The 25,916-nt window shown below is 30.6% G+C and overlaps 4 protein-coding genes across 8 annotated transcripts; 2 read left to right on the top strand and 2 right to left on the bottom strand.

The window, feature by feature from the left end:
- Positions 1-294: 294 nt before the first annotated feature.
- LOC130668470 (palmitoyltransferase ZDHHC8) lies at positions 295-7,233 on the bottom strand. Of its 2 annotated transcripts, XM_057470782.1 has the most exons (11): positions 7,130-7,233; positions 6,589-7,072; positions 6,176-6,368; positions 5,929-6,047; positions 5,668-5,825; positions 5,357-5,529; positions 5,033-5,227; positions 3,907-4,051; positions 2,979-3,190; positions 2,674-2,850; positions 295-1,148 (listed from the first exon to the last, which is right to left on the bottom strand). In XM_057470782.1, the coding sequence occupies exons 3-11, from the start codon at positions 6,265-6,267 to the stop codon at positions 434-436; spliced, it is 1,986 nt and encodes a 661-aa protein (XP_057326765.1). In that variant the 5' UTR covers positions 6,268-6,368; positions 6,589-7,072; positions 7,130-7,233; the 3' UTR covers positions 295-433. The 2 variants fall into 2 exon arrangements, with proteins under 2 accessions (XP_057326765.1, XP_057326763.1); XM_057470780.1 differs by having other exon boundaries at positions 6,176-7,072.
- Positions 7,234-7,364: 131 nt separating this feature from the next.
- Positions 7,365-12,187, top strand: LOC130668480 (E3 ubiquitin-protein ligase PPP1R11). The gene is made up of 4 exons (XM_057470797.1): positions 7,365-7,639; positions 9,433-9,541; positions 10,286-10,438; positions 10,676-12,187. The coding sequence occupies exons 1-4, from the start codon at positions 7,559-7,561 to the stop codon at positions 10,696-10,698; spliced, it is 366 nt and encodes a 121-aa protein (XP_057326780.1). The 5' UTR covers positions 7,365-7,558; the 3' UTR covers positions 10,699-12,187.
- On the top strand, positions 7,663-9,401 carry LOC130668472 (succinate--hydroxymethylglutarate CoA-transferase). The gene is made up of 2 exons (XM_057470787.1): positions 7,663-8,941; positions 9,012-9,401. The coding sequence occupies exons 1-2, from the start codon at positions 7,835-7,837 to the stop codon at positions 9,240-9,242; spliced, it is 1,338 nt and encodes a 445-aa protein (XP_057326770.1). The 5' UTR covers positions 7,663-7,834; the 3' UTR covers positions 9,243-9,401.
- On the bottom strand, positions 10,462-18,776 carry LOC130668468 (F-box/WD repeat-containing protein 5). Of its 4 annotated transcripts, none has more exons than XM_057470775.1 (10): positions 16,826-17,380; positions 16,555-16,712; positions 16,173-16,350; positions 15,666-15,858; positions 15,371-15,586; positions 15,127-15,302; positions 14,724-15,057; positions 14,436-14,648; positions 13,539-13,758; positions 10,462-10,599 (listed from the first exon to the last, which is right to left on the bottom strand). In XM_057470775.1, the coding sequence occupies exons 1-10, from the start codon at positions 17,115-17,117 to the stop codon at positions 10,477-10,479; spliced, it is 2,103 nt and encodes a 700-aa protein (XP_057326758.1). In that variant the 5' UTR covers positions 17,118-17,380; the 3' UTR covers positions 10,462-10,476. The 4 variants fall into 4 exon arrangements, with proteins under 4 accessions (XP_057326758.1, XP_057326757.1, XP_057326759.1 ...); XM_057470774.1 differs by having other exon boundaries at positions 14,724-15,060; positions 16,826-17,176; XM_057470776.1 differs by lacking the exon at positions 10,462-10,599 and adding an exon at positions 18,546-18,776 and having other exon boundaries at positions 12,181-13,758; positions 14,724-15,060; positions 16,826-18,140.
- Between the last annotated feature and the right edge of the window lie 7,140 nt (positions 18,777-25,916).

The raw sequence follows: 25,916 nt of genomic DNA, 5'->3' as shown, positions 1-25,916 counted from the left end.
TAATACAAATATGTTCAATAATAAATTTTCAATAAAAAAGTATCCCTTCGTCACAAAGAAGAGACATTAACTGGAATTTAATTAACAGTTATTAGTAATTAATTTAAATATGTGATGTATATTGTATATAAATTAAATAGTTTTAGAGACAAAGATCAGTTACGTATTCGACGGTATCTTTAAAGGAAGATTTTATAGATCAGACATCACTAGCTTAATAATTAAAAACACTCGGTCGGCAGTCACTTTGCACCTCAGTTAAGTTCAAGACTTCAAGTCTTAAAGACGTTATTAAAATTATTATTTATTCGTATTATTATTATATTAATTAAACAGACAACTCATGGCCAGTATCATAAGTTCTATAAATATAAGCAGCCGGTTTATCCGTAATCCCCGTCCAACCGTTTGGGACGGAGACCATCAAGCGTGGCTATACAGATATTTCATAGTTCATATCATAAACACTCGTGCGATCGGGTGTTGGTGTTGTTGGTCTCTGGGATGATCTCGTATCATTGGGTATCGACACCATCTCCATCGAGTCATTCATCTCCAAAGCACGTACGAATGACATGGGTCGACGTCGCGCGTCGTTGGACGTTGGAGTTGTTGGTGTTGCCATAGTCGCTGGGTTTTTTCGCTTAACCTGAGGCGACTGATGAGGGGGTGGGAATACAGGCACACCACCTCGCGAGGCAGGATGATAAGCTGCACGTGGAGCACTAGAGTATGGCTGTTGTGTCGGGCTTGTTGGATTCGAACAATAGTAATCATAGGGTGGTGGTCGTTGCGATAACGCTGATGGATGTACGGGTATCCCGATATTATTACCGCCCATATTGACACCACTCATACCCGGTGGACCTGGATAACCACTTGGTGAATTGTCTTTCCACATATAGACACCACGTTGCGGAGAGCCCGCTAATTCACGTATATTATCGACGGTATTGTTGGTACGTGAATAAGGATGCTCGTTGCTTTGACGTATTAACTCACTTTCAGACAAAAAACGACGTTGTGGGCTGTAACCTGGCACATTCCCGCCGGTATTGTTGTGATGCTGGACATCGTAGTATGTTGGTGCTTCGGTGACACCAATGAAATCTGGCCGACGTATTTGCGTCGGTGTACCTGGATTCGATCTGCAACACATTTATATTTATTTAGATTTTATTTAAATAATTAACAATACAACTGATAATACAACCGGCAAAAAATTATTCGACAATGCGCGAATTACAGTGAATAATAATAATAATAATAATAATAATAATAATAATAATAATAATAATAATAATAATAATAATAATAACAATAATAATAATAATAATAATAATAATAATAGTAACAATATGTATGTATGTATAATAATTAATAATAATGATAATAATAATATATGAATATGCGAGTGCTGATAGCAGTTTTAGCCATACAAAATACGGCTCTGGCGATACATACAGGAGAGAGCAGCGCGGTCATTCTTGAATAAAGAACATTAGCATCTATGTTGAAGAGTAATTTAAAATTAAAGTAGCAATAAAAACAAAACCTAATGTTTAATAATAATGTATACAATGATAATAATAATAATAATAATGATAAAAACAATAATAATAAATTTAGTATACTCTGATTTATGTATGCAACAAAGCATTATTTTTAAACTACTTTTGAAATTGTCCTTCATAGGACCAAGTTCGTGTTTACCTGCAGTAGGTCGCAACAACATGTTGTCACAGAGCAGCTCCTTGCAGTTACCACCCCCTGCAGTGGGACACAAACTTATCTATACACCACTTACTTATTTTTTAAAATATATCTTTTTTTTTTAATTTTATGTTCTTTTTAATTACGTGCAAGTCTACTTATTATTCTACGGTTTCACGACTACGTGTTTCTTGTATCTCCATATTCGTTTATTCTACATAAAAAAAATAAAAAAAAAAAATAAAACAAAATAAAATATAATAAATTAACAAAATAATTATATACAAGAAAAACATTGTTGTGAAACCTCGAGCTTATTATCTGTTATGTGACAGTGCGAGTGCTGCACTTGTTTTATTTTTTACGTAAAAAATTCATACATTATTTATCCTGTGCCGCAACATCGTGCTCAAAAAAAATAATAATAATAAATAAAATTTTATTCAAAAATCTACCAGCAATATTTAATCATAGTAATAATTTAATAATAATAATAACAATAATAAATCCTCGACATAAATAAAATTTGAGACGTCACAATTTTTTCCACCCTCAATAATAATTATCAATAATAAAGATAAGTACTATTTTTATCTATATTTATATACAATAATCATAATATCGTGTCGTCTCACTGTCTGCCAACGTGCCATTACAATTCATCATACGTGACAGTCGATAGTCACGAACTTATATATGTATAATAATAATAGTAATAATGATAAATAAATATATAAGTATGTGTGTTTTAATATCGTTAGTGACCGGAATGATGGTCTTGTGGTCAACTAAATATCAATATATCGGTTTGTTAAACCTCCATCATCATAATATACTCCACGGTAGTTCAGTAATATATAAGTATATACATGTTGATATAAATATATATATCTATCTATATATATATCATCTATCTAATTAAATGTTACACGAAGTGTGTGATAGAAACGATGTGTGTACCTGCGAATTGGACTGGAAATGGCAAGAGGCGTGGGCACACCGATTGCTCTGATGCGTTGCTGCATAGTTGGGCTTGCGCCACCTTGACCCTGACCTCTTTGCGGACCAGCGGCTGGCGATCCCGTTCCTTCCGGCGACAATGCATCCGGCGTATGACTGCGCGAGCCATTCATTCCCCTGAATTAACAAAATGTTTATTTTATAAATTCATACAAATAGACATCAAGAAAAATAACAAAAAAAAAAAACCATTATCAACACTCGTGGATAATTCACCAGCATTTAATTATTCTTCTTTCATTTACCTAGATCGTGGGTGCGGACTTCCGCGTGGATAGTGCATCGGATGACGATGCTGTGGAGGCGGATGTCTAGGCGAGTCGTTTGTCTCGACAGGTGGCAGGAAAAAGTTACTTTTAGATCCGTGTCTTTGTAATGGAGGCGTTGGTTCACAATCCGCAGACTGTGAAGCCGTTGGCTCCATATCCGTATCTGATCCGTCTCGTCCAGGAGATAACTGGCATTTAAATAACAACGAGTATATTAATAAAAATTAATCAGCAATAATTGTAATTTTAATTCATAAATACAAACTATTAATTGAATATTTAAACATTTATAAAAGATGATAATCTTTAAAGATCAAACTTAATGATTTATTATGATGGCTGAGATGATAATTAGCACGTGGAGGAACAGGATGTGTGGTTACTGGAGAATGCGTTAGGACAAAAGGAACCATTCAGATGTAGGTATCGTGAAAGCTAGATGATAAGTGACTCACTGGATAGCTATTGTCACTCGACATCGTTGAAATCTGCATACAAAGGTTTTGTATTTTAATAAACTATAATACTATGGTAGATCTATCTTTCGCAAGCTCAAACAAGTCTCCAAGGTAAGACCCAGCTCCGTAACTTTTTTTTAAGCATAAATAAACCACATGCTGCTAGGATAATTTTAAAAACTTTCCAAGTAACGTAAGCAAGGAAAAGTTTAACTGAGGCACTACATAACTCACTTAGTTGTAGACGTAAGTCATTTTTGGTCTCCAATCGTTTGTTCATGCAATGGTATAAGCGTTATCCAAAAATAGTGTAGTGTTTTTAGAGGATCGTTTATCTTTTTTTTATTAATTTTTAAATTTGAATTAATATATATCATCTTTTTTATTTTTTCGTGTCGTTTTACGTTGAATTTAATAAGTCTAGCCGAACAGCACTAGCTTCTTACCTTATTGTAAGCATTTGAACTGGCATTTCTAACACCATTGCTGCTATCCATGTAGGTCTTTACCTGGTTCTCGCTTCCTATCGTCGATATCTCGGAGGCAGATGCGCCGCGACGTTTTTCTAAATACTTTTCGGGCTTCTTTAAACTATAAAAATTTTTTATATTGTTAATTATTAATTTATCAATAAGTAGGGATTTGTAATCATAATCAGCAATTACTTGTCCTTCTTCCTAATTATAGTATTTATTTATTGTTTACTTATTAATAAATAATTTAACAAAATTGCTGCTATTATTTTAATGACTTGTATGCAATGTTATTTTATTCAGCCTCGTAGATTTCATAGATTAACTTATGTAAGTGTTAAATATTTTACTTCAATTCTTTTTTTTTCTTCGCTATCTTGGAATATTCTTTTTATATATTTTACAAAAAGCCGAAAGGTCAAGCAAAAAAAAATACAGTATCGTTATATCGAATCCCTATTCTATCTACTTTAGTATTAAAAATAAAAAGACAGTAATAAGATTTTTTTTTTAGTGTTTAAAATTTGTAGTTCATATTTATATCAATTTTATAAAGTAAGATTTTAAAATAGTGTAATTAGATAAAAAAAAATCAAAGGTACTTAAGTATATTAAATTCTATTTAACGTTTACTTTATTTTAAATTTAAAATTAAAAAATAATATTTATTAAGACAAGTTAATCTATGGTATGTAACCCTCAAGGGAAATAATTGATTAAGAAAACGACAAGCTGTCAAGTCTCAAACGGTAATTAAATATTAATGAGAACTTGCTACTAGACTATTGGAAATGGAAATAATTGATAATAAATTATCACTATTTAAATTAATAAAATATAAATAACATAGATTTTTATAAACACAAAATATAAAAACCCTGGGTAAAATTTTATCAGATAAAAAACATGAATAATTGATAACAATTCTATTAAATCTCGAAAACTTTATAAAGTTTTAATTAAATAAAACATGACATCTATGAATTGATAATTAAAAAAGTTTAAATTGCTATCATCTGGCTTTAAATTTAATTACTATCAATTATTTAATTAAAAATACTAATAAGTAATTAAGGTATAGAGTTTAATAATAATTTACCTAGGAAATTGTGGTCCAAATTGTGTATAACAACAATTATGAAAGCATCCACGTGAAAATGGATTATAACCATTTTGAAATTTACCGGTGACTTGCTCGTTTGTCGTGCGTCCTCTTGACACAAGCACCACGTGGAACCCTGTTAGTCCAATAATTGGAATAAATAATAATGTTACCACGCCCATCAGCACCATACTACATCAATAGGTTAAGGATCTTTATCTAACATTAAATATCATTAATTATTACGACTATAAAAACACGAGCAAGCAAATGAATTTTTAAACAAGATAAATATAAACATTATTTAGTTATAAAGGATACGCAATTGTCGTATCGACTTCTCCAAGCTTTTGTTTATGTTCCAAAACAAAATATAAACAGAGCCCAAATATACTGAGCATATGGCAACTAAGTGATAATAAAAAACAGAAAAAAAATCTGTAATTTCTTCTTCCAATACAATTATTTAGCCAGGGGCAATGATGATCAAATGTCTGGAACGTATAAAATATAAATTATTATAACGATACCGCAGGCAGTACTTTTCATGTTATAAATAGGTCGAAAATAAAATTTAAAAAAATTCTTTATGTGTATGTAGTATACACATATATTTATATATAGATATATACCTCAATACAGTGATCGCAGACACTACAGTGCGAACATCTAGGTGGTCTGTAAAATTTACAAGTGACACACCACTTCATACGAATAGTTATCCCATTGATCTCAACGTTTTTAAATAACGGCGCCCTGAACTCATCTTCTTTATCTTCATCTGGAGGTGCTGTTATACAGAAATAAAATTAGATAAAATAAAATAAACACTAACGTTATATCGACACGTGCAAAGTAATACTTTTATTTTTATTTAGTCTAGTAGTTTTTACCTTTTGGAATTACACCTGGATCCATAAAAGTCGCAAGGGTAAAGTTGGCCAGCACAAAGAAGGCAATCACTCCTTGGAGAGCCGGTACCCATGGGTATTTGAAGAGATAGTATTGGCACCTAGTCAATGAGAAAAAAAAATAATAAAAATACAAACTGAGTAACTGGGTACTGATAACGGTGATTAAAAAAACTGTTGATTGCAATGAGCTGATAGAAAAATAGTTTAATAAAAAATTAAAACTTACGGATAATAAAAAAAGAGGGTCGTGGTGCTGAGTAAGAGGATCCACGCGAAGGTGGCTGGCAGATATCTTGCCTTCACGTCGCATCCCGGCATTATGTCCACAAGCTCCGTTCACGTTAAATATCCGGGCCCGAGTCCGATAATTCCACCGGTAAATATTATATATTTTTTAATATTATCTTCAACTCTCTCTGCTAATAAAATTTGTAATAATTATTTTTATTGCCACCACAAGTAAACATGGCCGCGTCCATTTACTACTCGGCTTAATGTGTTTTTAAAATAATAATAATTTATAGTGGCAAGCTTTGACAGAGCGATAGCAAGATTAGCAGCAGCAATAGCAGCAATAACAGCAGCAGTACCAGCAACTACTACAAGTTGTTGTATTTCATTATGGTCTACAGCACCTACTTGAGACACTAAATTCAGTCCTCAATGCAATGCCTTCTAGTTGTCGTACTGACCCGTCCATCATCCCTACTCATGACATGAGTAAAAAAATTACCGCGAGTACTTAAATTAATATTCAATTGCGCCCCGCTCACGCGAATCTTCAGAGCAACTTGTCGTTACCATCACTATCACTCCTACTGCTCAATCACCATCAGAATCAGATCATCAGCACACGAGTTACAGCACCAGCACCACATTCACGACCGCGACGACCAAACCAACCAAGATTCAACACAAGACTCAATTGAGTTCATAGTCACAGAGTAAGAGTGTGCTCACATTTACTAATTCATACCATTGCATATATATATACTTATATATATATACATATAACTATCTCGTATTTAAACACATACTACATACTATCAGCTTTCTCTGTTGCATATACCCAAGAATTTTTCCCACTTTGATACTCCGGATGTTCCGCAATTTGATATCTTCCCTGAAGAAGGGAGAAGCAGAATAAGAATAAGACCAACCAGAATTAATCAAGACTCACCTCTCTCTTACTCTTGCACTTTGCCAGACTTATCATCACTACTACTATCACCACAAATCATCACTATTATATATATATTTATATATTTTACATCCACACGCTCGTTATCATAATGGGATGGGAAGGCGATGGGTGCTTCTGAGAAGGGATCCAGAAGGACAAACTTGCGCCATCTGCCGAAGGTAAATTTAATTATTTATGGTTTGAGTTTTTAAAAAAAAGCGCTAGATGTCTGCCGGCAAAATGGCGCCGTTCATTGGTTGATAGATAGAGACAGAGTAGATGAAGATAGAGATAGACTAGGAAAAATAAACGTCATAAATCATAACAATATAATAAATTAATTAAATTATAAGTTGTGATTTAAGTTTAGAGGCAGTGGGTGATAATATTGCGTTTATTTTTTTTTAATAACGTTTTGAAAACCGTATGGCAAGGATGGCAGGACCTTCAAGCTCCCAATCGCAAACGGAAACTGTTTTGGAAGGAGATGTCAATGACAGTGGACAGGTAAATTTTTCCTTGAGAGATAATATTTTTTTTTTTATTTATGATAAAGTGTCACATGATTGATGCAACTCAAGAATTATTATTTTTTAAACTTGTAATTTGTTGTTAAATTTATTTACATCTCGCGGTTAATTTAAAAATTTATTGTTACTGGATTTTTAAAAAATTTATATTTATTAATTATTGAAGTGCATTATGAGTGGTGTAAAGTTCCTCAATAATATGTATAAATTAAAAAACCTCTTGAGTTTAAGTACTCAAAGACAGAGCAGTTACTTGTTTTACTCTACTACAACTTCTACTCCAATCAACGATGAAAATGATAATGATAATGATAATAAATCACCTTTAGCCGGAATAAGAGTACTAGATTTAACAAGAATAATCGCTGGTCCTTACTGCACAATGATACTTGGTGACCTAGGTGCTGAAATATTGAAAATAGAAAAACCAGGAACTGGAGACGAGTGTAGAAACTGGGGCCCACCCTTTTTATCCAACAGTAATAAACACGCGACATATTTTTTGAGCGTAAATAGAAACAAAAAAAGTGTTTGTATCGATTTTAAAAGAGGACGAGATGTTATTTATGAACTGGCTAAAAAGTCGGATGTACTAATTGAGAATTTTGTGCCAGGAAAGCTTTCAGAGATGGGGTTGGGGTATGAAGACATCAAGAAAGCAGCACCACAGTTGATTTATTGTTCGCTGACTGGATACGGATACGAAGGACCTTATGCTCAGAGACCGGGTTACGACGTAATAGCGGCATCAGTTGGTGGTCTTATGCACATAACTGGACCTAGAGACGGTGACCCATGTAAAATAGGTGTTGCTATGACTGATGTAGCGACTGGTTTGTATGCCCATGGCGCTATAATGGCTGCACTTTATCAGAGAACACAAAGCAAGCAAGGTCAGTGGATTCAGTGTAATCTACTGTCTACCCAAGTCGCTTGTCTGATAAATGTGGCTTCCAATTACCTGAATGCTGGTAAAGAAGCCACACGATGGGGCTCTGAGCATGAGAGTCTTGTTCCTTATGAAGCGTTTCCTACGCGTGATGGATTTATGACTGTTTGCACTGGAAGTGATACTCAATTTAAGGCACTCGCAAAGATTATTGAGTTACCAGAGCTCGCTGATGATGATAGGTTCATTAATAACACTGCTAGAGTTACTAATCGAGTTGAACTACTCAAGATACTGAGAAATGTCTTCAAGATTAAGACTAATAAAGAGTGGGCGGATATATTAGAAGGAGCTCCGTTTCCCTATGGACCTATAAATACCATACAAGAGGTAATTTAGTTTTTATTGAACTATTTATTGGTTAACTTACTGGGACATCGAATTTACTGTCTACTTTTAGGTGTTTGATGATCCTCATGTCAAAGCAGTTGAAATGGTCAAAGAGTTAGAGCACAATGAAATGGGTAAAGTTAAAGTTGTTGGACCTGCTGTGAAATTTAGTTATGGTACAAATAAAGTTAGGTCACCGCCACCAACACTAGGTCAACACACTCGTCAAGTACTCAGAGAAGTTCTAAATTACTCTGACCAGACAATTGATAATTTAATGGAGAATAAAATTCTGCAATAAACTTTAATTTTAAAAGCTTTTAAATATTTTTATTTACGTACTTTACAAATAAATATTTTTAAATTTTATCACAACTTTCTTATTTACCGCAAATTTTTTTTTTTCATTATAATTTATTTAAATTTAAGTCATTTCGTGCGGATTTAACATATTACCATATATTTAAATGAAAGTATTTAAAATTTTTTAGGACGTGCCGACAATAAGTTTGTGTTTACGTAAACCGAGATCAAACAAGAAAGTTCAATGGACTTCTAGCACTGTAGATAATGAAAATATGAATAAGAAAAAATCAAAATGTAAGTATATACATATATATGAGGCATTCCATGCTAAATCATCTTATTGTCGTAATTTGCAACTCTGATTCAGTTAATATTTGGCCATCTTTTTATGTTCCTTACAAAGGGTTTTCATGATTTTATTCAAATTTTTTCATTGAGTCATTCATGAAAGTGAATTTTTGAAAATTTTTATGATTCTTTTTTGAACGGTCATAACTTTTTGAAAACTATCGATTTGAATGTATTTTTTTACGAGTGTGTAGCAGACATCAGACAAATTTAGATTATAAATAAATAGAGTAAATAATTGAAAAAATAATATTTATAAAAAATTGCACTTGTCAATTTCAAAATTTTTTAAATTTTATATTACTAATTAACTATCGTGTCTTTTCATGGGTTTTATGAAAATATTATTTAAAACTAACTTGCTAAATTTTTTTATTTTTAAATAAAAATACTATTTTTAAAATCCTTTGTATTCTTCGATTAAAAAAAAAAAAAATCCCAAAAATTCTAGTTCCTACAACACGAATTTTAAACCTGGTCTGGTAACAGGGAAAGTATTTTTTCTGTTTTTTTTTTTTAATTTAAAAAAAATCATGGAAACCTTTTTCGAAAAATTGTAAAAAGATATCCAAATATTAACTGAATCGGAGCTGAAAATTTTGACAGTAGGATGATTTGGCATGGAATGTTCCCATATACAAAGTATGTTTTTAAGTAAATTATAAATTTTATTTTATTAATGTTTCTTAGGCTGTTGTATTTATGAAAAACCTAAACAATTTGGAGAAAGCAGTTCAGACGAAAGTGATGACGAGTGTGAACATTGCCATGGTCGTAAAGAAACTCATAAAAAAGTATTGCCAGGAACTTCCGTTTCACCACATGATGAATTACCACAACCAGGTATAATTATTTCTTGTTACTATTTAATTTTATCACTATTAGTTTGTCTGCGGTTTAAATATTTTAACTTTTTTTTTTCTATAAATTTTCTTTGACTGAAAACGTCGCACACCAAAATATTTTATCTCCCAAAAATGAAATATACGTTCAGTAGAACTTATCTGTAATGTAATAAATAAAAAAAATATGAATAATATTATCAATAAAAATGTACAACAAAATAATTTTATGTTTCAGAACCAATAGCAGGATCCACCTGAAAAGTTTGTTGATACTAATGAAAATAAAAAAAATTTTTAAGTAAATAAAATTAATAATAAAAAATTTTAAATGTATAAAAATTGATTAATATTTACGTCTGTCTCGATATTTATCAATTCAATTTGTAAACGTTTAAATTATTAAGTATAATAATTATACAGTAATCAAACTTTTAATAATTGAATCAATAATTCATTTATTAAATCAATTGATCTATATTTATAGTAATTATTAATAATACTCCAAGCGTAATCATTCATCTGCCAATTATTTTTGAATATTACATATTTTATTAGCCATATATTGTTGTTATAAGTGGCGATTGTAATAATTCATTTATAATTATTTTTTTAAAAATAGTAACAGTCAAGTGAACAGTTAAACCTTAATGATATTAATTAGGGGTATAAGAATCGAATCGATTTAAATATGACTTTTCGAATCGAATAATTAAAAACTTTCCGAATTATTTGTAACTTCAAATTACGTTATTTGAATTGCGAAAATTATGATCAGCTTTCAAAAATTTAATTTTTATTTAATGCAGATCTTAGTTTTTAAAATGACCAAAAATAATTTTTTCATATTCGTATCTGAACTTTGCCTCTGAAAAATATTTTAATAATTAAAAAAAATATTATAATTTTAAGTCTTTAAAAAAAAATGGAATAATTCGAAAACTTATGAATTATTCGAAAGTTCGATTCGATACGAATAATTCGTAAATTCGAGGTATTCGCACATACCCTGATATTAATAATAGATATTAATTTAATATAACAATAGATATAATAGTATAACAACGATAATTACTTACATGTTAAACAATTCAACCGATAAAAGTTCAAAGTTGATTTTATTTATATATTTACTATCTATAATCATTCACCCTAAAAATTATTTCATATTTATTACATAAATGTATTATTAATTGTTACGATCAAAAATTGGCATATCTAGAGGCTATTAAATATTTATAACTTTTATTGAGATTCATATTTTTTAAATAAAACATTTAAATTCGTGCTTACATATATTATTATAAAATTTCTCTTCACATCGTTGTTACTTATAATAATTATATTTAATTAAACTAAATTTATTTATTGAATTTATTTTTTTAAAATTACACTCGATAATTTTTAACACCTCCGATAAATATTTAAGGTAAGAGACTCAGTACCCGGTCAGGGAACTAGTACCCGATCACTCATGTATTTGTATACATACAGATGCTAATATTTACTAAATATATCTATACCAATACATGGAGTGATCAAGTACTAATTTCTTGATCAGGTACTAGGTCCCTTTATACAAAATATGAAATAACAAGATCACTTAAAATTTATATCAAGTAGCAACGATGAAACCGAACCTATGGATAAAGGCATTAGTGATCGAACACGTTTTAATTTCATTCAATTATTAGTTATAAATTAATAATACAGTATTTATTTAAATAAATGGCCCATTTACTCTCGAACTAACAATTTTTTCAATTGCCATATATTTAATAGATTACGTTGTAGATTAAATTACTTGGCAGTATAATATGATTTATCAGTAGGGACAAGATTTTTGCCTTAATTTTTAAATGAATAGTTCAAATTTTTAATATTACGAGGAAAATATCGGTCTTAGTAAAAAAGTTTTCGAACAAAAGTTGTAGGAAATTTAATTTTATTAAGAGAATGTCTCTTATGATTTTTTCATACGATCAATATTTTCATCGTAATTCCAAAATTAAGATTCATAATGAATGATTCAAAATTTTGTTTATTATGAAAATCTTAATTTTGAAATTATGGTTTTCTCATTAGTTCTAAGAAAAAATTATAAGAGATATTTTTTTTAGAAAATTAAATTTCCTACAACTTTTGTTTGAAAAATTTTTTACTAAGACCAATATTTTCCCCGTAATATAAAAAATTTCACACCACTAATTATTATTTATTTTTAAATTAACGCAAAAATCCTGGCCCTATTTATCAGCTATTGCCCTTATCTCGATGTAAATGTAATTTCATAAATTATAAATTAATTTGTAATGAAGAATATTAATTTAGTTTTTTATTTTTACTCATATAAATATTTTTTTTTAATCCCTGTATTTTTTGTGCTTATTCTTTCTATACAATTACTTCAAATAGAGTTTAATTGAAATATATTTGTTGCGTATATTTATATTAAATAAACATATTTATGATGCCGGATATATTTATCATTCAAGTTCGAATGCTGCTGATAAATAATTTATAATAAAAATACGTATTTTTATTCATCCGTCAATAATTCATAGAATTTAAATAATAATTATTATAAAAAATAAACAGAAAAGCACTCCGTGAGCGTTTAATATTTACATACTGTTAAAATATGAAGATAATTATTATTATATATGTATATAATAACCAATAATTACATCAATATTTGAAATAAAATGTATATCTTATAAAAACATAACATTCATCTTATAAATTAACTTGTGTGTATGTATACTTTTAATTTTAATATTTGTATATATATATTTATTTATATTGTTTTTTTTAAACTTTTTCACAGTCGATTATCACTAAACTTTCGTAAACATTCAGTTTCTAATTTAAACATTTCCCATTAATTAACTAGAATTTTTTTGAACTTTAATTTGAAATTTTTATATATAATTTATACTATTACTTTTTACGGCAAGATATCGATATATATTTTTTTTTTTTCTATAGAAGTGGTACAGTGTAGCTATATTAATTACGGGGAATATTTAAATCGGAAACTGAATGGTTTTTAATCAATCAATATTACAATTACTTCGGTGATATCTATGTCTCTTTCGTACCTCCAATCCACGTCGATATGCATTTTCATCGAGTCCTAGTGCCTTAACAGCAGCACGACTACGCCAAACTTTAACAGTATAATCATCACTGGTAGTAACAAGCATCTCAGGATTGCAGGGATTGAATGCAACTGCATTGACAACGTCTTTATGTGGAAATTTAGCGAGACATACACCATAATGTCGGTCCCATAAATACCCATGTTTATCTTCAGCACCACTGTAAATATATTTTAATGCTTAATTATTAAACAAATCAAGGTTAATACTTTTTTTTTATTTAAGGCCGTTCTCAGACAGTGTCCCCTATTTTTTATAAATTTTCAATGTCAACTGTCATAAGCGTATCAAAATTTTATCAATCCCGAGTAGAGACAACTTAAAGATGTTATGAATTTTTTTTGTCTCAAAGTCAAGTTTTTTTTTATAAATAAAACGTACAGATGTTGGTCCTAGAAGTCATAGGAAATTTGTCGTAACTTGTGTCAAGTTTCTTAAGCAGATATTTTTTTGATGACATAAATTTCTGATCGTTTTGTGAACAAAAAACAGTTTAAAAGTTCTATCTTGTAGATGTCATAAAGCCGTGTGCTAATTGGGTATTAATTAAAAAAAAAAATTTTAAGCATTGATTGAAAAAGGGACAATTTCGCTGAGATATAGATAAAAAAAATTACTTACAGTAGATATTAATCGGGAGTTACACGAAATTTGTTAAAGAAATTTCAGAAAAATCTTCATGTCAATTTTATAATTCAAATTTTTAAATATGCTTATAGCAGTTGAAAGTCATTGTATATTTTTTAAAATTGTGGGGGGGGGGCACTGTTTGAGAATGCCCTTAAATAATCATGATCAATAATAGTTATGGATTAAATTATAATAAATACAACAAACCTTGCAACGTATTCATCACAGACATCCAGAAATATAAAATAACAATCATTATTTGATGTATAAGCTTTGTGCGCTCTTAACATTGTCCCCACTTGTTTCAACGTAACTAAATCAATTACATGAATATCTATTTCTTGAGCAATTGGTGGCGGATTTAGTGGATTTGTAATAACGTAACCCCGTGGCCAAGGCCTGGTATTTACATAAAGATACCTGTAAAAATGAACCCAATGAGTTTGAGCCAATCGAAAAAATAAATAAAAAACAAATAGAATATTTGATGGTCACCTATGATCTGGAGATAAACCCATTCCTATAATATGTCCATGAAGATCTATGACATGATCAATTTTGTCAAATCTTTCAGCCACTGATTCATAATCAAGCCAATTGGGCTCGGGATGAGAACCAGAATTTTGTCTCTCACGTTCGCGTTCTCGTTGTGCCAATCTCTCTTTCAAAGACGGCCCGGGGTCTAATCTCCGTGGAAAGTTTACAGCTTTAATACGTTTGAAACCTACTTGATGATGTGTGTAGGTTTTAGACCCAGTGGTAAATATAAGAAATTTTTCAGGATTATCTGCCAAGTCATCAGAATCACAATCATCAGCAGTTTCGGATACTTCTATAAGTAATTAAACATCAATAAAATATAATCCGAATTTTAATCAATACAACGTAATCTACTTACCTGATAATTCACTTTCATCTTCCCACTGAGGTGCATCTGTTTCACTATCACTCTCCGTTGTTTCTCGTTCCATTTCAACTTGACGATATTCTTCATTATATCTAATTGGATTTGCATATTCAAAACCATCTCCTAATCTTTTCCAATTCATGAAACCACCTTCTAATGTACTATATCTAAACATAAATTGAATTATTAATAATCAAATCTTCCTAATTATATTTTCAAAAATATATCTCAGTACTGTAATCTAGAAGATGCATGATGTAGAACTTCAGGCTCTTCTTGCTGATTATCTACTGACATCGAAGAAACATCTCGTTGACTCGAGTTTCCTTGAGTTTCTTTTTGACTTGATGTCGACTGTTGACTTTCAGGTTCTTCAGCTTCCGTGGACTCAGGACACAAACAATTAGCTACCATCACAGCACGTATTGACGTTGAATTAAAATTATAAAATCTATAATTATAAAGCAACAATAATAATAATAATACAAGCAAAAGTAAATAATTAAGTTGGCTTATCAATTAAAACTAACTTGTAAAGTTGATTCATTATCGGCACATGTTCACTAGCCGATTCCTGATTCGCCTTATTGAGCCAAAGGACACTTGAACTCACCATGGGTGCAAGCCAGTGTGAATCACCACTTAAAAGGTAACGCTCACTGTACCACGTACCGAATATGTCAAATGGTTTATTACCAACTCTGCATTGGAGATCAAATCCAGCTGTAATTAAAATTTGTATGTGTCAATTAGTCTTTTAATTTTAATTTAATTCATCAATGCCACAATATTCCCATTGTTTAGTTTATTTATTTATTTTTGGCAGACAATTAGTATCAATTAATTGAACTTTGAGTTATTATTAGCTTTTGACAGTCAAGATTTCGTCACACTGACTTGTTTAAAAAACATACATGGTCTTTATGATCAAACAAAGCTGATTGTATCATAAAACATGACTTAAAAAATGATCCTTAGACTTAATTAATTTTTTCTATCACGTATAGAGCAATAATAATTTTATATTTTGAACTTACGCGCTAATCTGAAGACAGCTATTTCACCAGATGTGCTGTGAGGTGTTCCAAAATGCACACCAGACACCAAAAGTAGAGTATCGGAGCAATTAAATTGAGAAAATTGGGTATACTTCCAACTAAACGTCTTCATATCATGTTGGTATTTAACTGTAGCTGGAAATTGACTGTTCCATACCTAAAAGAAAAATATATACAATTTAAAATCATGTCCAGATCAACTTAATAAAATGATAAACTCATAGGGAAGTGGACAGTAAATTCCAAGTTTTAATTTACTATTCCTCCCTATGAATTTATCATTTTTGTCCAAGAAAAATATTCACCACAGATTTATGATTTTTTAAATACAATTTAGCTAATTAACAATAAAGTAACTTACTAGTATATGACCATCTTTAGAGCAAGTTGCGAACATTTTGCCATTGTGCGAAAAACTAACATGCAAAACTTGATGTGCGTGATCCAGCAGCACTTCAGTCTCTAGTAAAGGTGTATGATATGACAATCGCTTGAATTCTTCGAACCATGAAGTCTTTCCTGTCAATAAAAATCCAATTATGTTGTAACAATGATGTTTATATGACGAGGATTGTGTAAAAATACCTTGTTAAAGACTGAATATATTAATTTAAGAAGCAAGATGTCAATACCTGGCATTATTCCAACCGAGGGATCTATTTTGTAGGTTCTGTAGAAGAGATCCTTCCACAGGAGCTCATCCTGAGAGACACGGTTCCAATGTTTACACACTAATCCAATGTTGACAACCTCTTTGGGAGTCAGTAATTTGAATATGCTCAGCAGGATCGAATCAGGCATGAAATACCAGTTGTCGATGTAATCATCAGAATCAGAAGTAGATGACAACGAGTCATCACCATTTGATAATTTATCAGTATCATTAATAACTTGTTGAGGAGCACCACTTTCATCAGCATCCATCGCGAAATGCTTCTCTTTGTTTACTGAAACAGCTGATAACTGTCAGCGTTGGATATCAATAGAGGGCGCTTGGGTTTTCATTAAAAAGTGGGTGATCAAATTTATGAAACGACTGCTTGCTCGCTCTTTATCTCTCGAACGTTTATCAATACGATCAATGCATATTTTATGAATATAAATAACCGAGTTATTTTTCTGGCTGTTGAAAATCGCACGACAATCGGATGAATAAAAAATAATTATTTATACAACAATCGTATGAATGAAAAATAAAGAATAGTCTACTCATACGACTAGTTTAAAAACAATAAAAAAAAATCGGTCTATCGGTTAACCCTGCGGCCAGCCCCGAAAACTTCCCGCTGTTTTCGAGCTCAGCGAGCTCGAAAACATTGTTGTGAATACATTTTCGAGCTCTTCGAGATCGAAAATACTTTTGTGTGCCGTTGTTTTCTAAAAAAACATTTTTTAGCATTTCTTTCTCCTACGATATCTCGCAAACGAATTAACCGATTTTGATAGTTGAGGCGGCAATCGACGCGTTTTATTAAGTTCTAGAGCTGAATAGATTTTAAAATCGAATGATTCAATTTTTCTGTAGATATCTGAAAAAAAACGTTTTTCACTAATTTTTTAATCAACGATATCTCGTAAACGAATTGACCGATTAAGACGGTTGGGGTGGCAATCGACGTGTTTTATTGAGGTCTAGAGCTGATAAAATTTTGGGAATGATTGGTTAAGTCGTTTTGACGATATTTGAAAAAAACTGTTTTCTGAAACAAATCTTATATGAATGAAAATAAGTCCTTCATAATTTTTTTCGTAAGACAGTGATTTTTATTAATTGGTACAATACATTTATAAATCTTCACTGTATTGTTGTAATTATTTTCCTGATCCTGTTAATACTGGCCCACCTTGTCTGTCCTCCCATTCCTGATCGGTTAAACATGTACCTTGAAAATAATGCGAACTGCATATGTGTCCTTCACAGCAGCCATATCCTTGTGATGGATGGCACTACAAAAAACTTATATTTTATCGATTTTCCGTTTTTCAATAAAAATTGTTGCAGTTTTTCAAGAAGCAAAACAATAAACTTTTTTTTTATTAACCTTTAAGCAACGTACTCATAGGAAATGAAAATTTAAAGAAAAAAAATTAACTTCTTAGCTGCGAATCGTAGAATTTGGAATTTAAAAATGGATAGGATTTTAAAGTGAAAAGTATAAAATATTCAAATTTCGCAGTCTTGCGCTGGATTTAATATCGAGTGAAATTTATTAAATGTTTAATTTAAGGATCAAAATGTAAAAACACAGAAGTTTATCAGTTTAAAATTATTGACTGAAGTTTAGAGTTTTTCAAAATTATTCACGTCTACTTCTAATTTTTTTTTTCCACTGTGTTACGATAATTACTTACCCAACCGCCAGGACATGCTGCATATGCACCAGAACAGATAACAATCAATACGAAAATTGATAATATTAAAGTTATTTTCGACATTTTGTTACTTTATATCTTGAAAAAATATTTTACTTTTTTATTCGTAAATCCAATAGAATAAAAATTATAATTAAAAATATATAAGCAATTATTATTTATTACCGATTATTCTGCAAGCTTCTTTGTTACTGATCCGCGGATTACTAGCCTTTATATATATTGACTGTTATGTCCTTCGACATTTCCGATGATAAATATTTTTTTCTGATAAAATTAATCTTATAAACTAATAAATGTAAACTTCTACTTTGCAAAATAAATAACGATGGAAAATTACTAGATTTTTAATTTCACAAGACCAAAAGTTATCACGAAGTATCGAGTTTGAGATCAATAGTTGAATGTCAAAAACACATAGAGCTGAATGGGTAAAACGCGGTTAGTGAAAAAATGAAAAAAAAATACCATCTGGCAATCAGAATGAAAGGTAGATTTTTCGAAAATTTTCAGCACCACCCTGACTTCGGGCAAAACAGGGTTAGTTAAAAAATAGTTATCTTAAACATCCAGTGATATCGAGTACTGTAGAGTTTATCTAGTTAAAGTAAAAAAGTGTTGCACTACAGTGCTGACATAAAGACGTCTAACGATCGACTTCAAAATCTAATCCGCTCTAGAACTCAATAAAACGTGCTGATTGTACATCAAACATCAAAATCTGTTGATTGTTCAGAAGATATGGGCGTCAAAGTTTTTGAAAAATAACATTTTATGTCCCTTTTCCCGGATAAAGAAACAGGATCAGATAATCCCTGGTGAAAATTTTTCGGACTTCTGTCTGAAAAAGTCTTTAGAACTCTAGAACTGAGTTTTTCAAATAGAAGTCCGGAAAATTTTCACCAGGGATGTACTAAAATGTGTTTAAAATCATAAAAAATTTTCGTCTTTATGGTCTCTTTCGATCACCTTATAAAGAAATGTATAACTTATTCTTTAGTTCAAATCATATTATCAACAAAAACATTTTAAAAACACATTTTTTATGATGCTTTTCAGATATCTTATATACTATCGCTTCAATTTGAGTCAAAAATCCTTTAAATCTGACTTATGATCACTAACATTGATTTCTGCATAATTACATTTATTTTATTGATCATAATACGGAGTAATAATTAAAGAAAAGATTGTTTATTAATGATTTCCAATTAATAAATTTTCAAACATTTAAACTAAATCATAACTCTTTAACTATAATAAACGGATTTGATGGTTAAGGCGGCAATCGAAAGAGCTTGTTGGCCATCAACTTTTCTGAAAATTTCAGATCATTTGATCAAGTAGACTCGAAGATATTGGCGAATTACGGAAAAAAAAATTTTTTTTCTTTAGTTTTTTATTGATTTCTCAGTTTGAAGCTTAAGCTTATTCAGGTTGAATCCAGCTTTAACTTAATTCCACTAGCAGGCTGATCAGTTTGAAATGATTTCAACTGAAAGGCTGAACAATTTAATTTAAGGCTCAATTAAACTTAGTCAGTTTCAAGTAAGGTTCAGTTCAGCGCATTCAGCTTCATTTAAGGTTTAGTTAAGCCTAATCAGTTTGAAATAATGCTGAAACTTTTTGACTGGGGTATATATTCACTTAAAATTAGTGAAAAATCACTAATTCATATTTAGAAAGTGTAAGCAATTATTATTTATTACCGATTATTCTGCAAGCTTTTATGTAACCGATCCACGGATCGCTGACCTTTAGTTATTGACTGTTATATGTCTTTCGACATTTCCGATGATAAATATTTTTTTCTGATAAAATTTATCTTATAAACTAATAAATGTAAACTTCTACTTCGCAAAATAAATAACGATGGAAAATTACTAGATTTTTAATTTCACAAGACCAAAAGTTATCACGAAGTATCGAGTTTGAGATTATAATAGTTGCGCCCCGACTAGAAATTCCAGTTAGGCTTGCCGAAAGACCAATTTGGTCCGAATAAGGCTTTCCGAAATACACCAAGCCTGATTCGGACCTTATGGTATTTTTATATGGAAAACCAAAGCTCGAAATGCCGAAAACATTACAAACTTGGTTGTTATTGGGGAAAGGTGTGGCATGGCGTTAGTTAGGAATACTTTTGGAATTCCTGACTGGTATTTAATAGTAATGACCGAATGCTTGCCGAAGTCCGGAATGCCAAATCAGGTAGTTAGTAGGAAAGTGAATGGCTCAGTTAACTTCGGCGTATCTACGGAAATTGATACTGCTGCCTTATGGTGGTTACCAAAGGCTTGCCGAAGTCTGGTATGTCAAATCAGGTAGTTAGTAGGAAAATGAATGGCTAAGTTAACTTCGGCATATCTACGGAAATTGATACTGCTGCCTTATGGTGGTTACCAAATGTTTGCCGAAGTCTGGTATGCCGAACCAGGGTCTGACTAGAATTCCAGTACGGCATGCCAAAGTACCAATTCGGGACGAATGAGGCTTTCCAAAAAACAGCAAGCCTAATTTGAACCGTGCCCCATCCTTATGAGGAAAACCGAAACTTGATATACCAAAACTTGTTTGTCATTAGAAGTCTTCGGCAGGGCGTAAAAGTTCAGTGAATCTTGGGAATCCCTGACTAAAATCGGATTGGGATGACCAAAGAGTTGCTAAAATTAGGTATGCCAAATTTGGCTATTATTAGGAAAGTTTTCGTCATTGCCTAAGTTAGGTATATCTTTGGAATTCCGGGCTGGTGCCGAAGCGTAGTAGTTAAATCGTTGGTCTTTCGTGCGTAGGGTCTCGGGTTCGAATCCCACAACAGCGGTCGTGAATAAGTTTCGCGTTTTCCTTGAATTAAAAATTTCTAATTAGATTGAAAATTAAAGTAATATCAAATTAGAATATTTGGTGATATACTGCTTTGCAAAAATAATTTTAAACGATAAAAAAAATTTACTTTTTTTTTTTTTTCAATTTAGTTAAACAAAATTATATTATCACAGTCATACATGACCATATATTGCTAATTTCTATGTATCATCATTTTTCAAAGATAGATTACGGTTTCTCCGGGCGACTTCGGTTTCTAAATTTGTGCCGAATTCGGCTTTCCTCATTATGCAGGGTTTCGGACGTGCGTTATTTTAGTTGTTGGGAATTTAGGTATGGTAATCGTGAATGAAACAAATCAATTTATTAAACAAATGAATATTATATCTTTTATTAAAATACGCGCTCTAGGGTATGTCTTCACTCGAAAGAGATTTAGCTTAGACTAACTTATTCTTTTAATATTATTTAACACTGAGGTCCACCAACCTCTCCTCTTTTTGTATAACAAAGATCTCTAAGTTCAAAATATATATATATGAGTGCAAATGAAGAAAAACATATTGCCTTGCATTTACTTGGAATCTCTCGTCGACCCATGTACCTAAGGTCATAAAATTTGATCCATGCTAGCTTTCTTTTTCTTTAAGTAAACATATACATATTTTGAACTCAACTTAAATATATATACTACAACTTAAATGCGACACTGTTCGAAATATTATTTCGAACAGAATATTTAGTAAAAAGAAATAATTAAATAAAGTATATATAAGAATAAAGATTGATTTTTGTACAGAGAATCCAACACGCCCCCTCAAAAATTAATCTTTAAATAAAATAAAATTAAGATTAAATTAGCTTACACAATTATAATACTAATTATTAATGATACCTTTACAATAAACTTATTATATCAATTAACTTCTAAAATTAAATTGTAAAGACATATCCTTTCACGCAATCTGGGGGTGCGAACATTATGGCCCAACTAATTTGCAAAGGAATTAGGAAAACCCAGAAAAACCTAATCCGACCATTTATCTTAAATATTTCAATTATACAGTCTATAATATATATATACATACAATATATACAACATAAATATATTCTTTAAAATTATTTCAAATCCATTTGTGTTCTGAATTCCACAAATTTTGGTTCAGCCAAATAATTGGTCAGTGCATCAGCAATCTGTTGATCTGTAGACATATAAATTAGTTTAAATAAACCGTGCTCTACTTTGTCACGAAAGCAATGATATTTTATATCGATATTTTTCGATCTTTTATGACTTGATGGATTGTTCGCGATACCAATACAACCATTTTTATCTTCATAAATTACTATTGACCCTAATATAACTATCTTTATATTTTCCGCTAATGATCGTAACCACAGTGCCTCTTGTGCAGCTTCATACAGAGCCATATATTCAGCTTCTGATGATGAACCTGCTACAGATGCCTGTCGTTTAGATGCCCAGCAAATAGTACAATGATCGAATAACTTAAATAAATAATCGGTTGCATTCTTTGTCTATCGTTGTTATAACTTGCCTAATCTGCGTCTACATAACCGCTGATTATTTCTTTATAATTATTACGGGTATATGTTAATCTAATATTACTAGAACTTTTTAAATATCTTAATACTCTTTTCAGATACTGCCACAGTGTTTTTATTGTTTTTATTCATATATCTACTTACGATATTTTCTGATATGCTTAAATCTGGTCGTGAACAAACCATTATGTACTCTATACAACCAATAACACTTTTACATGGCGCATCATAATTTTCATAATCATGCATATTAAATTTATTTAAGACTGAGTTGATGTATGCATTTTGATCTAATGTTATTACATTATCTTTTCTTGTAACTTTTATGCCTAAAAATGATCTAATTTCTTTTAAATTGACCATCTGAAATTTATTCATCAAATACTCTTTAAAAATATTCATAGTATTCATATCTGCAGTTGCTACAAAAAGATCATCAACATATAATACTACATAAACGTTCTTTAAGACATTTCCTAGATCTAAAATATAAATACAACGATCTACAGGAGAATTTTGAAAATTTAATTCTTTTAATGTAGATTCAAATGCTTCAAACCAGCAGCGTGCAGCCTGCTTTAAACCATACAGAGCTTTGTTCAATCTGCACACCTGATTTTTATCGCATTTGACTCCTGGTATTTTCATATAAATTTCTTCCTTTAATTTGCCATTCAAAAAAAACTGTCTTCACATCCATATGATGCAGTAACAGATTATTCTGATTGACAATTGCAACTATGAATCTAAAACTAGCCATTCTAGCAACTGGCGCAAAAGTTTCATCATAGTCTACCATATATTTTTGACTAAAACCTCTAGTAACTAATCGAGCTTTATATTTATGTGGATTTCCAAATTCGTAATTTTTAATTGTAAGTATCCACTTACAGTCTACAATATTTTTATGTTTAGGTCTCGGTACCAATGTCCAAGTATTATTAATACGAAGTGAATCGAATTCACTTTTAACAGCTCGTTCCTACTCAACCCTATCATTCCTATTTTTAATTTCATAATACGAACTAGGAATTTTGTGTATTATTGATTGAGCGGATAGCATGCAATCGTCAGGTAAACTATTTTCACTATACGAAATCTGAGGACGGCCTCTGATCCTATTACTTCTCCTACAACTGGCTTCTGATTTATTCCTATTATGTAACTTAGGAATTTTATTATCTTTATGATTATTTACTTTATCTATTAAATCTGATTTATCGTTATCAGATATACTTAAACTATCTGGTTTATCATAACCAGATTAACTTACACTATCTGATTTATTAATATCAAATTTATCTAAGCTATCTGATTTATTAAGATCAGATTTATCTAAGCTATCTGATTTATTAAGATCAGATTTATCTAAGCTCTGATTTATTAATATCAGATTTATCTAAACTGTCTGATTTATTGATATCAGATTTATCTAAACTATCTGATTTATTAATATCAGATTTATTTAAACTGTCTGATTTGTTAATATCAGATTTATCTAAATTATCTGATTTATTAATATCAGATTTAACAATATCAGATTTATCTAAACTGTCTGATTTATTAATATCAGATTTATTTAAACTATCTGATTTATCTAAACTGTCTGATTTATTAATATCAGATTTATTTAAACTATCTGATTTATCTACTATCAGATTTATTTAAACTATCTGATTTACTACTATCAGATTTCTTTGAACTATCTGATTTATTATTATCAGATTTATCTACACAATCTGGTTTATCATGACCAGATTTGACTAACCCATCTGATTTGCCCGTATCAGATTCATCCAGGCCAATGATTGACTGAGTTTAACAATTCGTTAGTGACTACAGTTTCATTACCTGAGTTTAACATTTCGTCCGTGACTACTCGACTGATTGACTGAGTTTAACAATTAGTTAGTGACTACAGTTTCTTTACCTGAGTTTAACATTACGTTAGTGACACCAGTTTCATGACCTAAGATTTCGTCAACATGAACAGATTTTATTTTCGGTCTAGAAAAAAATTTTCTTTTGTCTACAATAACGTCTCTCACTACCACATATTTTTTTTTTTACTCTTAATTTCGAAAAACTCTGTATCCGTTTGGTTCATAATCTACCAGAATTCCCTTTGATGATATTTTTTTTTTTTTTTTTTTTTTTTTTTTTCATCAAATTTATTTCTGTTAGTTTTCTTGTGTATATACACAATGAACCAAACACTTTAAGATACTTGGTGGATAGTCTTTTTATTATACCACATTTCATATGGTATATGAGTTTCTTTCAAGGCCCTACTCGGAACATTATCAATTAAATATGTTGTAGTAAGTACTGCATTATCCAGAAATTTTATCTGAACTTCAAATAAATATTCTCTACCAATTTTAATGTACATCAATAAACTCGTTTGACATTAAATTGAACCTCACTCGTTTGTAACTGAGTTAAATCTATATTTAATTAAATATACTATACACAGTAATGAATTTAATGATCTAGAAATCGGACAAAATAATTTTTCTTATCTAGAGCCGTCGGAATGATTGGACTATAGTACATCCGAATGTACAATGAATATTGAGCTCCTAACATGATTTCGATTTTTAAACGTTTTGAATGATAATCGAGTTTGTTTTCTTTTAACGCACACTTTACATATTTAATTATTACAAATGATTTCTATTATCTGCCTTAAGTTTCAATCATAATATGATTCTTTGATTTAACAAATTTATGCTCACTTATATGACCTAGTCTTTCATGCTATGTACTATAATTCGTCTTATTATTTCTTGAGCGACAGAATGAGCTTTATGTATTTAAACTGTGGAGCCGATCTGAATAAAATTATTAGAGGGCTTACCTTCCATGATGGGTATACCACCTTTATTAATTTTTACCCCTTTCTTATCTGAAATGACCACCATGCCTGACTTCTACAGCTTTGACACCGCTGAACAG

The sequence above is a fragment of the Microplitis mediator genome, chromosome 5, assembly GCF_029852145.1.
Source record: "Microplitis mediator isolate UGA2020A chromosome 5, iyMicMedi2.1, whole genome shotgun sequence".
Taxonomy (NCBI): domain Eukaryota; kingdom Metazoa; phylum Arthropoda; class Insecta; order Hymenoptera; family Braconidae; genus Microplitis; species Microplitis mediator.
Note: the sequence above shows the minus strand (reverse complement) of the source record. Positions and strands in the feature narration are given on the sequence as shown.